General features: G+C 42.4%; 1 protein-coding gene across 1 annotated transcript in view; it reads left to right on the forward strand.

The window, feature by feature from the left end:
- The first annotated feature begins 2,779 nt into the window (after positions 1-2,779).
- Positions 2,780-17,779, forward strand: part of Hacd4 (3-hydroxyacyl-CoA dehydratase 4) — a 29,077-nt gene continuing 14,077 nt past the window's right edge. Inside the window, exons 1-4 of the mRNA XM_052717953.1 lie at positions 2,780-2,879; positions 4,126-4,229; positions 6,532-6,659; positions 15,516-15,628. Coding sequence (XP_052573913.1) covers positions 2,842-2,879; positions 4,126-4,229; positions 6,532-6,659; positions 15,516-15,628 — 383 coding nt within the window. The 5' untranslated portion in view covers positions 2,780-2,841. The remainder of the gene's footprint in view (positions 2,880-4,125; positions 4,230-6,531; positions 6,660-15,515; positions 15,629-17,779) is intronic.

The raw sequence follows: 17,779 nt of genomic DNA on the forward strand, positions 1-17,779 counted from the left end.
TTGCCTGTAAGTCCAGCTCCAGAGGGTTGCACGCCCCTAGCCTCCACAGGCACCTGTACTCTCACACACAATTCAAAATCAAACACATTACAAAGAGGAAGAAATGCTTTCTGCAGCCTTCCACAAATCTCTGTCTGGGCTGGAGGAGGTGAGAGAAGGAAGTAGGGAGGTAGGAAGAAGCTAGCTCGATATCATTGACCAGGCCTGGGGACCATGTGTGTCATAGTTTTCCAAAGAGAGGAGGGAATTTCACTTCCCATCTAGACTAATTTCTCATAAACTATTCTTGTACCTCTCCCTTGGAAAATAAGATAGGATTCCTGTAAACAGAGGCAGAGTTTTCTGCCCCGACCGCCTAGTCCCAAATACCAGGCAGCTGCTTCTCAAATTACCACACAGAGGCTTATATTAATTATAAATGCTTGACCGATGGCTTAGGGTTATTACTAAGTAGCTCTTACATTTAAATTAACCCATTTCTATTAATCTATGTATGCCACGTGGCTGTGGCTTTCCCAGTCCTCTGGCACCTGGCTTCTTGGGCAGCTCCTCCCCTCAATCTTCCCCTCAGTCCTCAGTTTGGTTGTTCTGCCTAACCTTATCCTGACTCCCCATAGGCCAAACAGCTTTATTCTTAACCAATGAGAGCAACACACATTCACAGCTTACAGAAGGATCATCCCACAGCCGATTCCCTGCTAGACTGGAAAGATCTTGTTGTTGTTAGTTTTGTTGGTTCCTTGGCCTGTTTTTCAGCTGCCACTAAAATGGAATCTTTGATGCATCAGAAAGATGTGAGGCAAGTGATCAAGTGATGATCCAGGAGGTTGATGTGGTGATGATGCAGACTGGGTTGAGAGCAGCATGTGGGAAGTTAGCAGCCGCTCTAATCCATAGGACTGGGCTGGATGGGGAGACAAGGACACCCAAGTTTTAAATGGAAGTAGCTGTTAGAATGGTGGCCCCCCTATGGGAAATTAGGCAATGGTCTAGGAAGAAAGGTGGTAAGGCACTTCCAACTGGAAGTAATGGTAAGACTTTCACAATGAAATATCCAGAATCTGTTCCAAAGCCAGAGCTGGTATTCAGAAGAGAATCGGGACAAGTGAAAGCAAATGGGAAAATCTGTAGGGACTGAAGCCATGTGCGGTGGTTGTCTCTGCTGAAGGGCAGTGAGATGAACAGAAAAACTGACCAAGGGAAGGCCTCTGAGGGAGCAGAGGGAGGAGGCTTTCAAAGAAGTCAGAGCTGTATGCAGAACTGGAGGAGGGAGGGGAGGATGAAGAAGTGTTTTCTGATAAAGGATCTCTTCTCTGGTAGACTTCCTGCCCGGCCAGCTCAGTCCATCCAGAAACTCTATCTCACTTCTGGGCACAGATGGCTCTGGAAACAGTTACTCACCTGTGTTTGCTTGGGTATCAGTGTGCCTTTAGCTCAGATGCTCACTTCCTATAAGCAAAGACTGAGGGACAGTACGGGGGACTCAGGGAACCCTGAGGGCATTTTCAGGACTGTTGGGAGGCCAAACTGTAAGGTGCATGGAATAAGGAGGGTGATGGGGAAGGAGAGTGGGCCCTGGATGATGACGCGTTGTGGGGGGCGGGGGGGGTGTTGAAAAAGTGAATTCGGAACTCTAGATTTGAAAATGTGCCTCCACTCCCCCCCACACTCCCCCAGAAAGGGTCTCCCTGTGTACCCAGCTGCCCTGGCACTCATTATGTAGTCCAGGCTGATCTTGAGCTTGTGATCGTCTTCCTGCCTCAGCTTCTGGAATGCTGGGATTACAGGTGTGAACCACCACATGTGCCATGAATATGTTCTTAAACAGCTGTGAAAGTCAGTGTGTAGGAGGGAATAAAGACGCCAGAGCAGACAGCGAAACCACCGGCAATGGCTTTGAGGAGTGACTGAGGCTACAGGGGAGCTTGCCCCTGGCCGAGGGCATAGAATAGTAGGACACTTCAAGAGGCAGACCCAGTGAGTGACAGCTATGAGGAAGGAAACCATGGCACAAGAAGAAAATTTGCTGACTCCGACTTCTAACTCTGCTGTTTATCAGCTGTGTGACCTGTGGTGAGTGACAATATTTCTTAAAGCCACAACTTCCTTTTTGGTAAGATGGCAGCTCTACCTTCCTACTCCAGTAACTGTATGTAACTGGCCCACCTATTTGGGTTGTTGTTTTGGGAAAAAGCGTTTTGGGGACTGTTTTGTTCCCTTTTCCTGGCAAAAACAGAGTAACTGGAAGATGCTCCTGACCCGGGAGGTGAGGATGCCATTGCCCCAAGCAACTAGGAAACGGGCGTGAAAGACGAATAACGTGCATTTGTGCAAATCACTGTCACCCAGGGCTCTGGGTGTCAGGGATGGACTTCTGGGGGACTCTGACCCCTGTTTAAGAAAGTGTTGGGCTGAGTGCCACTAGCTTCCCTGGCATTCTCCTATGCTTCTGTGCATTCTTCTAGGGTTTCTAAGAGAAGGTCAGGCCACTATGCTATCCCTGCACCCTGGAGGCTAGTTAGAGCCTGTTAAGCTTTCCTAACGGTCTCCACCCACTCATTAGGAGCCTGTGGTGAGTTTGGTAAACCTGGAATGAGGGTGTGTCTGTTCATCCCGCGTACTTTCCGTGCCCCAGCCAGCTATACTAGAACAGCATGGCAGGTACTTGGCTTTCATCTCCTGTCCATCTCACGACCTTTAACAAAACAAAACAACAACAGAAAAACTTGCTGAGTGTGTTGAAGCCCCGCCCTTCCGTGCGCAGCCCGGGGACCGCCCCTCCTGCCTTCCCTGCCGAGTCCTGCTGCTTCCCGGAGGCGCTGGAGGTGCAAACTGTGGCCCATGGGGCCCTCGGTGCTGCCCACCTGGCAGCAGCCCAGGTAGGGCGCGGGGCGGCGGGGAGGGAGGGGCCAGGGCACTGGGAAGACGCCCACCCACCGGCTTCCACTCATGGGCGACGCCCCTGACTCTGCTCAACATTTACTGCTGGTGCTAGCGGATCGCACTTTCTCCATAAACTCAGGAAGGAGGCTCCCGTTTCCCTCTTTTTTTTTTTTAAATTTTTTTTTTTATTTGGAGATGAGGAAATGGAAGGACAAGCGGCCTGGCCACCTCTCTGTGCATTCCCACTGGCTCTTCCCTTCTTCCTCGTCCCTGCTGCGCTCTAGACTTCGGCGCAGGGTGATTTTTCAGAGCGTCCGGTGGCAGCAGCGCCCATCACAGGAGGGATTCCAGGCAAACTAGTGCCCGGGGTGTGTGTTTACAGCCAGGTGGTTCTGGTTGGGTTGGAGTTTTCCTTTCTAATCCCTTTAGCAGTTTTGGTCATCTGTTGACTACTCCAGAGAATCGGCTTCCCAGTTTATATACCTTGTTTCTCAGAGGTTTCCCATCTCCAGCTAAGAGCAGCTCTTCTTTAGGCTGACAAGGCCACTCCAGCCATCCTTCTGCACACCAGGGAGCCCTTCAAACACCGCCTTTTGGAACTCCCTGGGACCAAGGATCTGTCAATCTTCTCTTAGTCGTCTCCCCAGCAACCCACAACACATTTTTTTGCACTCAGCTTGACTTCCTTTTTTTTTTCCCCTCCCTGGCTTGAGCAACTAAATTGCTTTCTATGTGTGTCTGCTGAAGGGAACTGGCTTCTCTGGTAAAATACAACAGGAGGTGGTGGCGAGAAGAGAGTAACCTAATCACAAGGTACTCGAAAGTCAGGTGTGTCCAATTACTGAGTCGCCCAGTTGTGACCACACCCCTCTGATCATTTAACAAGCCTAGCGGACTGGGCTGCAAGTTGCCCAAATCAGTCCTTTTGCATCCATCCGTGCTCCTTCCCTGTCCCTTCGAAAATCCAAAGCTATCTTTTTAGTGACAGTAGGTGTTAGAGAAACAAGGTTAGAATTTTATCAAAGATGAAAATGAAGTTTGGAAAACAACTATCTTTGGTTTTCAGCAATCTCAATCAATACGCTCGTATTAAATAACCTCCCATCAAACTTTAATGAGTTTGGAGAGCCAACACAATGAAAGACCCTAATACAGAACTCCGACATGGAGCTTTCCTTCTGCTTGCTCGGCTTGACTGATGCATTAAAAGACCTGTTTAATGGCGTTTCCCTGTGTTCATAGGTATAGAAAGAATGTGTACCTTTTCATCTATTACCTAATCCAGTTCTGTGGCCACTCATGGATACTGACAAATATGACAGCCAGATTCTTCTCCTTTGGAAAAGGTAAAACTCTTAAACAGTTTTGATTTTTAACTTTTATTCCTTGTTTTCATCTCGTCCTGCTGATTTTAATTTTGAACTTCTGTGCAGCACACCTGGCATCATTCACTTCTCTACAGTTTGTTTTCCTATAACCATACTTTATTATTTCAACCTGAAACCTTTTTGTAGTAGGCAGAAGGAAGAAAGGATGTGTCTTGTCCCAGAGCAGGCAATTTGCTTTGAAAGCAAAGCAGTATCTTTGGGATGTTTCTTTTTGGTCCTGTACCAAACAGGCAAATTTAATGCATTTTGAGGACTCTGTAAATTCCAGCCTGACATTCTGTGCAAAGCAATGAGAAATTAATGAAATCCTTCTATTGATTTTCATTCCCTGGGTTTAGGGTAGCTGAGGATTACCAGTAACTGAGTGACAAATGTTGTATCCCCCACGCCCCTGTTGGATCCCTTTAGTAATATGTACGTGACACAGCACACTGATGACTGGTCACCTATGTGGAGTTGGTATTGATGACTTGAATCATAAGCTTCCTTCAGTTTCCTAAAAAGTCGGGATGTTTCTTTAAACTATTCATTTCAGATTGTTAAAGAATGAATCACCAAGTGACTATCAAAACAACATTCCCTCTGTGTCCCATCCCCACATGAGTAAGTGTCATCACAGTTTACAACTGTTTGGTGACTCGACAGTTTGAACAACTGCTGGTTGAGCTAAAAACAAACACGAACATGACTGGAAAAAACCATGCTGAGTTCATCAATTGAGAGTCGTGTATCACAAGGAAACCCATCCCATCTCCTGGGCTGTCACAAACCATTTTATGTTTCTCAGTCTTACTGAAAAGGTACACAGTTCTTGCCTTGTTAGTCTCAGAGCTACAGCAGAAGGCTTGAGTGTTAGCTACGCCCACCATGAGTTGTCAAGCAGAAGGAAGCCGCCATACAAGTGGTGGGAAGCCATCACTTCCATAGGTTAAGTGAGGCTATGTGGGCAAACTACAGTTCACTTACCTCCTGTGCCCCAAGCAAGAATTCTCATACAGCCCACCATTGTGGAATGAGGCTTTATTCGTCAATATCTTTATGATACGCCACTGTAATTGTAGCAGCTATGTATGATTAGAGAAACCTAAGTGGTTTTTTCCTTTGAAAGGAAGACTGAGAACGCTGGAATAGGAGACCAGTTCCATTTCCTTGGCCAGTGGTTCTCAACCTTCCCAATGCTGTGACCCTTTCATACAGTTCCTCATGTTGTGGTGACCCCAACCATAAAATTTCATTGCTACTTCATAACTGTAGTTTTGCTACTGTTATGAATTGTAATGTAAATATCTAATGTGCAGGGTATCTGATATGCAACCCCCGTGAAAGGGATGTTCAACCCCCAGGTTGAGAACAAGTGAACTTGTGTGACCCACTACCTTTTTCTGTCAGGGTTGTGTAATGGTACAGGCAGTGGGTAGGAGTGTGGGCTCTTGGTGTGTCAGGAATCGTCTCTGAGAGGAGTATGATGATGACAGCATCCATACCTTATAGAGACAGCAAGAGGATAAACCCCAGTGCCTGGTCAATTATAATCATGCAAATGCTGGGAAGCAGTAAAAATAAAAAACTTACCAGCAGAAGTCTCCAGATTTTAAGATCTTAAAGCAACAAGTTTGTCTTTAGAGGGCCATCAGTTCCCTTCTATTCAGTTCCTGCTCAGGAACATCTGAGTTATAGACTCTCACAATGCCAACTCCAAAGTTCAGTGCTTAAAACAAGGCCAGAGTCACTAGTGCGATGTGTGCCGGCCTGAAGTGCAGAGAGACCTGGTGTCTGGCATCGTAGCATCAGCAGGGTCATTTCTACAGAATTTCTCTGAATCAGTTTTCTATTCCTTTTCTTGTCAATGAAAAAGCTGAGCACAGCAGATTTTTTTAGTGAGTTTACCCCAAAATATCTACACACCAGGGGTTTAGATTCTGTCTGATTACATGTGTGTGGGAATAGCATGGGAATCTCATATACTGGGAATAAATATAACTCTGGCTGTGAAGATTTTGTAAGTTTCAATTCTTTTTGGAAGAGGACCAATTAAAAAGAACTATACATACTTTCTCTAAGTATCTATGTGCTTCCTATAAGTACCACAGTACTTGGTAGGAATGTATCTCATTGCTACAACTTAGTAGCTTATTTAGAGTGATTTTTTGCACATAAAATAAAGAATTACATCTCAGCTGTATTTTTGCAGTACTCCACAAATGTACGCTCTGATGCAGTTTTGACTCATCGTGTCTTTATTTGTCACTCACTGACACAGATTCAATGGTTGACACATTTTATGCTATCGGGCTGGTTATGCGGGTTTGCCAATCCATTTCCCTCCTGGAGCTGCTGCACATTTATATTGGCATTGAGTCAAATCATCTTTTCCCAAGGTTTCTGCAGGTAAGTTTAATCATGCTGTTATTACAGTCTCTTTAATTTTTGAGTTTATCTTATTTATAGTCCCTAGTGACTTTATGGCAGGATTCCTTCATAGGATTCCCTTACCTAAACCACAGCAGTTAGTGTGGTCCATTGGCAGTGTTTGGGGAATGCCACTGGCCAGCCTGTGTACTGCATGGATCCTGTCTTGGAGATTCCATGGCCATTGACCACTCTCCAGGTATCTCCTTCTGAAATAGATAAGACAGTGGAAAGGCTCAGAGTTGAAGCCTCTAGACTTGGGTTTGAGGTCTGCCTCTTCTACTGACCACTGTGGGGTTATACCTCCACAGCCACTGGGCTATTGATGGGAAAGAATAGAGGATTAAAAACCAAAACGAAGCCAGGCAGTGGTGGCGCACGCCTTTAATCCCAGCACTCGGGAGGCAGAGGCAGGAGGATCTCTGTGAGTTCGAGGCCAGCCTGGTCTACAAAGGCGCAAAACTACAGAGAAACCCTGTCTCGAAAAACAAAAACAAAAACAAAAACAAAAAAAAAACCAAAACGATGGTGCTTGTTTTAAAGACAGATTGACAGAAGTTGGGAATTTACTACTGGTAGACACTCCACATAGTAAATCATTGCTGAATTAAGACTAAAAAATTAATTAAAAATGATGTTTTCCATGAGAAAGACAAAATAACGATTAGGTAACTACATGGATATACGTTAAAACTCCAGGATTTGGAATAGCCATCTCAATGAGCATAATTTTAGGTATCCTCAAAAGAAACTGGAAAACAAACTATTTCCTAAAATATCAGAATCTTAATGTATTTCAATACCCAGCAAAGTACTTAGAATGTAAACATAGAGCTTAAGACTTATTTATTACATAGCTCCCTGTGTTAATTTGCTTGAAATATCATGAAAATTTAAAAGATGCAAATAATGGTATAATCCTCATGAACTACAAATATCAAAAGTATTTATGGATGGGGACAGTAAAAATGGGTCAGAGAGATAGCTGGGTAAGGGCATTTGCTGCCAAGCATGATGACCTAAGCTTGATCTCTGGAGCTCACATTATAAAAGGAAAAAATCATCTCCTACAAGTTGTCCTTTGACCTCCACACATGCACTGAAGCACATGAATGTGGGGGCATGTGTGCACATACACATACAAAAAAAATGTTTTAAAAAGTATGGGGTAGATTTAATTTTACTTAGTAAACAAAATAGAGAAGTACTATTCATTAGAATGAAGACATTTTAAGTGTTGAAATATCAAATGTTAAAAAAGGAGGGTAATAATGTATAATAGTTATATTAAAATTAACCAACTAAGAGCTACATAGAATCTCCTAAACATGTCACTTTACAAACTAAAAAGGGGCACAGATCAATCACAGAAGCAGTGATTAATTTAGAAACAAGATCTATTGGTATTCCTGACTTAGTGGGTCTCCTGTACTTTGAAAATGCCAAAATGTGTACACCAGAATGCTAATTCTAGAGAGCAGAAGTAACAACTCAGAAGACATGAACTCTGCATCCTATCACGTGGAATTATTCACTAGGAGCTGTATCAAGTTCATATAAAATCTGAGTCATGTTATCACTTTCACTCTTCCCTAAACGGCTTTTTAGTTTTTTAGGCTAAGTTGGCTATTACTAATTTCTTGGTAACACAGCATTTTCAAAACTAAAGATTGTGTTAGTATAGCTGTTGTTATTGCACACTGTGGTTCTAGACCTAGTCAGGAAGGAGACGTGAGAGCTTGAAATAAACGTACAGAGATTGTTTGCTTGACAAAATTATTTAGACTTGCCTAATAATCAAGATTACTGTAGAATTGAGACATCTGATTTCTTAGAGGTGTACAAATTCCAGAACATTCAAGTGTGGTTTTTAATCACCAATAATTAAATCTCAAGTGGCATATAGAGCCATCACTGAAAGCATAGAACCAACTCATGATTTGATCACTTAAAAACAATAGTATATACACATGCACTTTTATTTATTAAAAAGTGAGTTCGCTAAGTCCAGTGCTAATGGAGCACAATGACCTTGAAGTCTTCAGTCCTGGGGGGGACAAGCAGGGATGAGGGTGCAGGGCTGAGGATGAACCTCCCGGGCTATGACCAACCCAGACATGAACACAGCCCTTTTGATGTTCCTGTCTGGCTTTCTCTCTTATTTGACGTTGTATCTCTCCTCTGTTGTTTTTATTGCATTTGTTCTCAGAATGGGAATGGCATTGGAAAAGCTTTATACAGGTCTCATAGGTAAGGTCTCACATTTGGTATCTTTCCTTATGAAAGTTCTGCAGACAATTAGAATTTCTTCATTATCAGACAACCCCGAGAATTCTGCTTAAAAAACAACATAACAAAGACTTAGGTTGCGTAATCATTTGTAGTGTTCCTATTTCCCCATTTTTAAATGAAGAGATGGTGCTTAGAGCAGCTGAGTTACTTACAGTTATTATGGTTGTGAAAAGGCATCATGTCCTGTTGCTTCAAAGGGGACAAAAGCCACGTCTATAGAGTTGTGATGTTGTTATGGTATTACCTTCATGGGGTTGCAAAGCCACAATAGAGTGTGGTCTTTTGAGAACAGATTTTCCAAAATGTCAAGATAACTAACTCCAGCTAGCATGAACAATGGATTAGAATTAGCTAGTTGAACAACTAATGTAACATCTGGTGAGAGCTGGTACGGAGGGAAATGAGGGTAGATGTGGGTTTGTTCATTGCTCTGAGTTATTAAGTGTTTTCCACTCACATATCTGACAACAAGCAATAAACTATAATTTTTAAAATTTAAAACAAAAACAGCAGAGAAAACACACACTATAAGACAGTAGGTATTTAACAGACATCTATATTTTATTTTTTTTTGTTTTTTCGAGACAGGATTTCTCTGTGTAGCTTTGCGCCTTTCCTGGGACTCACTTGGTAGCCCAGGCTGGCCTCGAACTCACAGAGATCCGCCTGGCTCTGCCTCCCAAGTGCTGGGATAAATACTTAGGAGGAAAAAAATCCAAGGCTGTAACACAAAAAGCTGTTTACAGGCTTATTGTTTATACCAATTATAAATCACTTAAATTATATACAGAAATATAACAAACTTTGATATTCTTGGTCTCAAGTGGGAAACCTCAGAAGAAACAAAAGAAGCATGTTCAAAATGATTGTACAAATGAAAGCTAAGTGTTTTCCCTTCCTAGCCCTTTCTTTCCAAACAAACTTGCATATTCCGTTGCATTAGTTAAAAAAGAGTTAAACGGGGACTAGCTGATTTTGATAGACTTCTTTAAAGAAGACTAAAAACTTGACTTTCGTAGAATGCGATATAGCCACGCCTGAAGGGTTGACTTTGAAGGCTTTGTTCAGTCTTCAGCTTTGCAGACACCTCGAAAGCTTTTCTTGATAAAAGCTTGACATTTTAACTTAGAGAAAGGGGGAACAACCCCAGATGAACCTTTGTACCACAGCGTTTGATGGGTACACCTTATAGGAAACTCTCAGAGGAATATAGTTTAGCTGACTTCAAGTGGTTCAATACCATAACCTGCCCCTCCATCAATCACCATGAACATTGCTACACATGTCTTAAACACATTTATCCAATTTAAAAAAAGATCTACAAATCAAAGCACTACAAATGATTTTCCCTAAGTTATCATGCTCACATAGATTCTATCCATGATAGTCAAGTGCAGGAAATACTTCTGTATTAACCAATGCCATCAGTTCTGTCTCCCGTTCATATTAAGGGCAAGGAGAGCTCTTGTCGAAGCCCCTTGGGAGAACCCATGAAGGCATCTCAAAGGAGAGTGTCTAACTCCCGTGCGAGAAGACAGTGGCTTCCAGTGATTTCTCTAGGATATGAAGCAGCGGAGTTTCACTGTTAGACAAAGTCATCACTGGACTTTGCGTAAAAATCTCACAGATTTCTCTCCCTGTAGGCTTTGAGAATAGGCTTTTGTTACTAGAGATAAAGCTGTTAAGGTTTTGAGTGGTAAGTGTCCAAAGCTGGAAGCTTTTGGGGAGTGAACTATACACACAGTTCACTCTGTGGGAACGTTAGGGTCTTTAGGTCTTGTTATTTGATCCATGGAGTTCTTCACTGGATAGGCACAAAGCTATCTTCATGGCGTATTTTTACAAATGCAGAATGGCTTTTAAAAGCCCACTGAGTCTTCATTATCTCTCCAGAAAAATGTCCTGCGAACAATACTTCCTACAGCTCTAGAATTGAAATCTGGACAGTATGACTCTAAATACTATGTTCTGAAACACTGAGATCTTTCATTTTTTGTCACTTTAGTGGCCACTCCAAAACTAACATCCAGACAATGGTCTGGTTCTTAATGGAGTTTCTTTTTAAAAACTAGACATTAAAACAAGAACCTCCTGGATGTTCTCAGTCAACACTCCACATACATTCCACGGATAAATAAATAAATGTTTTTTTTTTTTTTAAGTATTTTTAAAGAGCTTACTTCTTTAGCAAGAGAGATTGCCAGCGAGTAAAGTGCTTGTGCCACAAATCTGGAAAGCTGGGTTCAATCCCCTGGGACCCACTTAAAAGTAGAGAGAGAACCAACTCCCAAAAGTTATCCTCTGACCACATGCGTCCCATGGTACTGACATCACACACATCACACATCACCCTCCCACCCCACAGTTAATTAACATTTATAGTAAGGCAGGTGTGGTCACATCCACCTTTAACCCCAGTGCTGGGCAGGTGGAGGAAGGGGACCCTGGATCTTACTGTGACCAGCTGATATTGACGAATCAGTGAGCTCTGGGTTCAGTGAAAAGACCTGTCTTAAAAAAATACAGTGAAGAGTGATAGAAGACGACACTGGACATCAACATCTGGCCTCCACACACATGTGTATACATATCTCCTCACATTCTAACATGTATACATGCACATACAAATATGTTTTGTGGTTTTTAAAAATGTTGTTAGGATTTGAAATAGTTACAATTTTGGCAAAATAATAATTTTGAGACTGAAACTTATTAAGAGTTGAGAAATTCTTCCTAAAGTTGGGATGCTGCTTTTGTCCTGTCATTTTTCTGATTTCTTAAATTAAAAAAAATGTTGTTTGAAGTTTCATGTCTTAATGAATTCTGGCCATTTTCATGACCCCTCCCCGTCCTGCTAGAAGCTTTCTCCTCAACAACCCCCACCCCCACCTCCCTGCCTTCTTGTGTGTGTGGACCACTGAGTCTATTTAGAGCTTCGTGCTTGAGCACCCATGTTTAGGCAAGAAACCCTTCATCTTAATAAAGTACCTTGTTAGTTAACAACACAACTTCAGTCATTTTTTTTTAATTTAAAAATGTATGTGCAGGCTGCACATGTAGAGAACAAGGCCGAGGCCTCTATTCTCTTTACACATTGATGGGGGTTCCAGGATTGCTTATTCAGGTCACCAGGCCTACCTGGCAAGCCCTTTGACCTGCTGAGCCGTCTAGACACTCCTTTAAAGAACAGACCATTATCTGGATGTTAGTCCTGGAGTGGCCCCCAAAAGCGACAGAAATGAAAAGGTCCTAGTGCTTCAGAATACAGGACTTAAGAGTCTAGATTTTGATTCCAGACCTGAAGGAAATCACTCTAGCCCAGTAAAACACAAGCTTTTGGGTAAGGGAAATTAATAATAATAGTGCCTACTTAAAGTTATTGTAGCAATTAAATGAAAAACTGGAAATTTGCATAAAATAGTATATCTCCAATTAAATGCCTCTATTGGGGTGCCATTGAACATAGTTAAATAACCATCAGATATGAATTAGGTTGACACTGTGTAACAGTGCTTATGGCAGGAATCTTCCTATGTCCATATGCATACTGTGGTTGGCACTTGGGGGCATGTGCACTGCTGATTTCTATCTCTAAGGCACCACAGAGCCTCCATTGATATTTTAATCGAGTTTCATCATACAGCCCCAGCCTCACTGCTAGATTTTCCTCGGCCCTCATCATTTAGAGGGCACCTGACATCACAGATTGCTTCCACATCCAGGGACCGGGAGACTTGTGCTTCCTACTCACCCTTGGTGTTGTCAGAGCATTTCAATTCTCTGGTTCCCAGATTTCATCCAAGTGAGAGAGGTGTCGGGCTACTATTAGAATGTTCTATGTAGAGGGATTCTATAAATCTAGGTTTTAAAATACTCATGAGATTAGAAATCTATGCTGTATGTATCCATGTTTGTGTACTTCTGAGCTTTTTAGCAAAAACATAGGTTCTCTGAGTCTTAGGCATTAATCAAATACAAGATGAGATAGTGCCTAAATATTTGTGAGATGCTCAAGTCTTCCATCCCAAAGCTGCCAGCAGTCATGCCAGCCAGGTTGGGTTATTCAGTTATTTAAATTGCAGTTTAGAAGAATTCATATAGACACAATCAAGTTAAATCAAGAAACCAGATCATTATATCTTAAAAACTGACCAAGGGAAATGAGCCTTGGGGATAACTCCCATAGACTGACTAAGTTTGAATCATGTCTAATTCCCCTTAGCCATGCAAGGGCCCTCTTGACTCACCTCTGTATTCATAGACACGCTGACATAGCTTATACATGTGGATTTCTGATCATGTGCACTGCTCTTGGCAAATCTTGGGTTTTTTTTTTTTTTTTTTTTTTTTTTTTTTTACACTAACAGCCCGTGATTCTGTTGTGGATTATCCCAGAGATCAGCTTGAAAAAATAAAGACGGCTATGAGAAATGACAAATCAACCCCTTTGTATTTTCTTTTCCTTGGGCACCAATATGCTCCATCAATCTCAAGTCTACCTTCTGACCACTGAGAGCAAAGAGAAATGCCCTATTCAACACAAAAATGTAGACTGTGCAGGCTATGTTAATATAACACAGGGCACTTTATACTTTGTAGGGAATGAGGACTGTATTTTATTTAGGCTGGTAATTGGAGATAAGCCAAAAATGTGTGAATTCTCAATGATCTTTAGATGCTTGTAACTTGGCATATATAACATATATTCCAAGAATGTGTTAAATTCTTTCCATTTTCCACTGGCTTAGGAGGGTTAGGGTTATATTACTGCCCTGCAAAAAGAAAAGAATTACAGTGGCTTCTCTATTGGTTAAAATGGAAATTCCTGGCCTGTCATTCAAAACCCTTTACAACCCAGACCCAAACACATTTTCAATTTCCTTTCCCATTTTTCCTTCTCCATGCCATTCACTCTGGTCTCTCTGTGACTCCTGCTCCTTCCCCGGGGGCACCTCCCATTGTCACACTGCTGCTTCTGCATGGGCTGCTCGTGTCTAGGGTGCCTTTTCTCATATCCACTCTACTTGACAACTCCAACCCATTCATCAAGAGGCAGCTGAAATGTCGCTTACCTTCATGAACCTCTCTGCATCCTCTTCTCCAGCAGCAAGTATCCCCTTCCTTAACTGTGCTTCCCTCCTCCACATACTGCACGATAATTACCTTCCCCACCACTAACTCTGGAGGAAGGATCGATTTCATGGTACCATCTAATTTGTAGTGGACATTCATGTACAAGTTTGCCAAAGTGAACAAAAAAAATGTGTGTATGTCAAGAAGAGAGGCAATGTGTTGACTCAGGTGAACTGTTATCTTTGTTTCATTATATATAATTTGAAAAGTATGGAAAAACAAACAAACAAAAAGCAGGAAATTAAGTTCACCCAGAGCCCAGCTCTTTCAGAGACAGCCACTGTTAGTAGTTTAGAAAATGTACTTCCAGTTAAGGCATTTCTTTTAAACAAAGCCCTGGTTTTTTTTTTTTTTGGTTTTTCGAGACAGGGTTTCTCTGTGTAGCTTTGCGCCTTTCCTGGAACTCACTTGGTAGTCCAGGCTGGCCTCGAACTCACAGAGATCCGCCTGGCTCTGCCTCCCGAGTGCTGGGATTAAAGGCGTGCGCCACCACCGCCCGGCCCAAAGCCCTGGTTTTTAAAACTGGAATGTTTAATGAAGGGCAAGGGTTGAGGAAAAGAGGGCTTAGGGGAGCGGGAGATCCCAGCTGGATCAAGAACAGAGAGGGAGAACAAGGAATAGGAGACCATGGTAAATGAAGACCACATGAGAATAGGAAGAAGCAAAGTGCTAGAGAGGTCCACAGAAAACCACAAAGGTACCCCCACAATAGACTACTGGCAATGGTCGAGAGACAGCCTGAACTGACCTACTCTGGTGATAGGATGGCCAAACACCAATTGTCATGCTAGAAACCCCATCCAATGATTGAGGGAACCAGATGCAGAGATCCATGGCCAGGCCCCAGGTGGAGCTCCAGGAGTCCAATTGGAGAGAAAGAGGAGGGTTTGTATGAGCGAGAATTGTTGAGACCAAGGTTGGATAAAGCACAGGGACAAATAGCCAAACGAATGGAAACACATGAACTAAGAACCAATAGCTGAGGAGCCCCCAACTGGATCAGGCCCTCTGGATAAGTGAGACAGTTGATTAGCTTGATCTGTCTGGGAGGCATCCAGGCAGTGGGACCGGGTCCTGTCCTCAGTGCATGAGCTGGCTGTTTGGAACCTGGGGCTTATACAGGGACACTTGGCTCAGCCTGGGAGGAGGGGACTGGACCTGCCTGAACTGAATCTACCAGGTTGAGCTCAATCCTCAGGGGAGTCTTTGCCCTGGAGGAAATGGGAATGGGGAGTGGGCTGGGGGAAGGCGAGAGGGGGAGCGGGAGGGAGGAGGGCAAGGGAATCCGTGGCTGATATGTAAAATTAAATTAAATTATAAAATAAAGAAATAATAAAAGAAATAAATAAAATTGGAATGTTACCTAAATGGCCTAACAGATGATCCTATTTCTCCATGTGTTTTTATTAGCTCACGGAGAGAGTGGTCATTCTTTTTGGGGTGATCACCAGTCAAGAGGAAATCCAAGAGAAATATGTGGTGTGTGTTTTATTCATCTTTTGGAATCTACTGGATATGGTAAGGTAAGTAAACAAAACTGCTGGCCATGGCAGGCATGGTGATGCACATGCTTAATCTCAGAGGCAAAGATAGGTAGATCTCAGTGAGTTCAAGACCAGCCTGGCCTACACAGTTCATTCGAGGTCAGCCAGGGCTACGTAGTGAGACCCTGTCTCAATAATCCATCAATCTGTTAAAACAAGGAAAAATTGCTTTAGTGAAATGAGTAATAGCTGTTCACATTAGTTACTATGAACGAGACAGAAAAACAACTCTTTGCAAACTGTTTTATATTGAAATAGAAATGTATAGGTAGGGCTTCCTGTAATGGATATATCAAGGAAAATGAAAACCAATCTTGGTATTCCAAATGCAAATCTGAACTCTCAGGTTTCCAGAATGAGGCTTTGTCAGGATACTGACCTGGAATGACCTCACAACTATGTACTAATATAAGGCACTTATTGCTCTAACATGCATTATTTTAATAAGCAAAACAGGACTTTCGCCGGGCGGTGGTGGCGCACGCCTTTAATCCCAGCACTCGGGAGGCAGAGCCAAGCGGATCTCTGTGAGTTCGAGGCCAGCCTGGGCTACCAAGTGAGTTCCAGGAAAGGCGCAAAACTACACAGAGAAACCCTGTCTCGAAAAACAAAAAACAAAAACAAAAAAAAAAACAAAAAACAAAAAACAAAAAAAAACAGGACTTTCATTACTTGTCAGAACCCAAAGCTGGTGTCATAGCTTCAGTTGTCAGCCTGACACCTGGAAAGGGGAGGAACCTCAACTGAGGAATTGCCTCTATCTGACTGGCTGTGGAGGCATTTTCTTGACTGTTAATTTATGGAGGAGGGACCATCCCACTGTGGGCCTGGAAGCAAATATGCAAGCAGTGTTCCTGGTCACTGCTTCAGGTCCTGCCCTGACTCCTTCAGTGATGGATTATGGCCTGGGAGTCTTTCTTACACTAAGCTGGTTTGGGTCAGTATTTTATCATATCAAAGAGAAGCAATCTACAACAACTGGTTTCTGTGACTTCAGGAATATTTTATATTAGGACTTCATTTCTCTGGGAATAATGTACCCCCATATTCATTTCTGTACATAACTCTGGTGGGATCCAATGGCTAACTTAGTTCTTTTATGGCATCCCCTGAAACGACTGCTGCTCCAAAGATCTGGATGGGAATAGTCCCTAAAGAGTCCTGACTTTTGGGCTGAGATTGTGTAGATCTGTTTTTATTCTACTGTCAATAACTTGGCTGAGTTAAAAATATAGCCCCAACAGTGGGTTGAGTCTTAGGAAAAATTGTAGTGTACTTAGTAAGCTATTTAATGTTTTAAAAATAGAATTTTAGACAAGGACTTTTGTAGCCTGTGACTTCCTATTTATACAAGGCATTAGTTCCTTGCTAGGGACCACAGCTTTCACATATATTAGAATATGATTCTGTCCAACTCAGCATCAATTCTCATAGACTCAACAGAACAACATGACTTTCATCTTGAAAGTGGTAGCAAACTATCATGGAATGATTTGGGGACATAAAGGACACAGCAGGATGGAACCCACGCCCACTACTTATTTGCTATATAATCTTGGGCATCATTTAACTTTTTGTAAATAACAGTTTTTATTGTGATATAACTTACCTACCACAAATTTAACTTTTTAAAATATAAAATGGGTGAGTTTCTGTATATTCAAAGATGTACAACCATCATGGTTATTCAGCCAAAGAACAATTTTATCACCCATTAGAAATACCATACCCATATGTACACATCACTCCCGATTCCCTCCTTCCCCAGGCCCTGGCAACCATTCTCATACTATCTCTATGGGTTTTCCTATTTTGTGTTTCATACAAATGAGTCACCAAATATGTGGTCTTTTGTTACTAGCTACTTTTTTACTTGGAATAATGTTCACAAGGTTTATACAGTGTTGTAGCAGGTAATGCTATTTTGTGGCATTTTGTGGCTGAATAATATTCCATTGTATCACCATAATACTTTTGGGTTATCCACATAGTTGATGCATACTTGTATTATTCCTATGTTTTGGAAATGAGAAATACTGCTATGAGCACACATGCACAAGCTTTTGTTTTCCTCATAGCCAGTAGTAAAACCCCTGGGCTCTTCTTTTGATAGTTTTTCTTTCTGCAAAA

This window comes from Peromyscus californicus, unplaced genomic scaffold (genome assembly GCF_007827085.1).
Source record: "Peromyscus californicus insignis strain IS unplaced genomic scaffold, ASM782708v3 Scaffold_5__1_contigs__length_169319896, whole genome shotgun sequence".
NCBI lineage: Eukaryota > Metazoa > Chordata > Mammalia > Rodentia > Cricetidae > Peromyscus > Peromyscus californicus.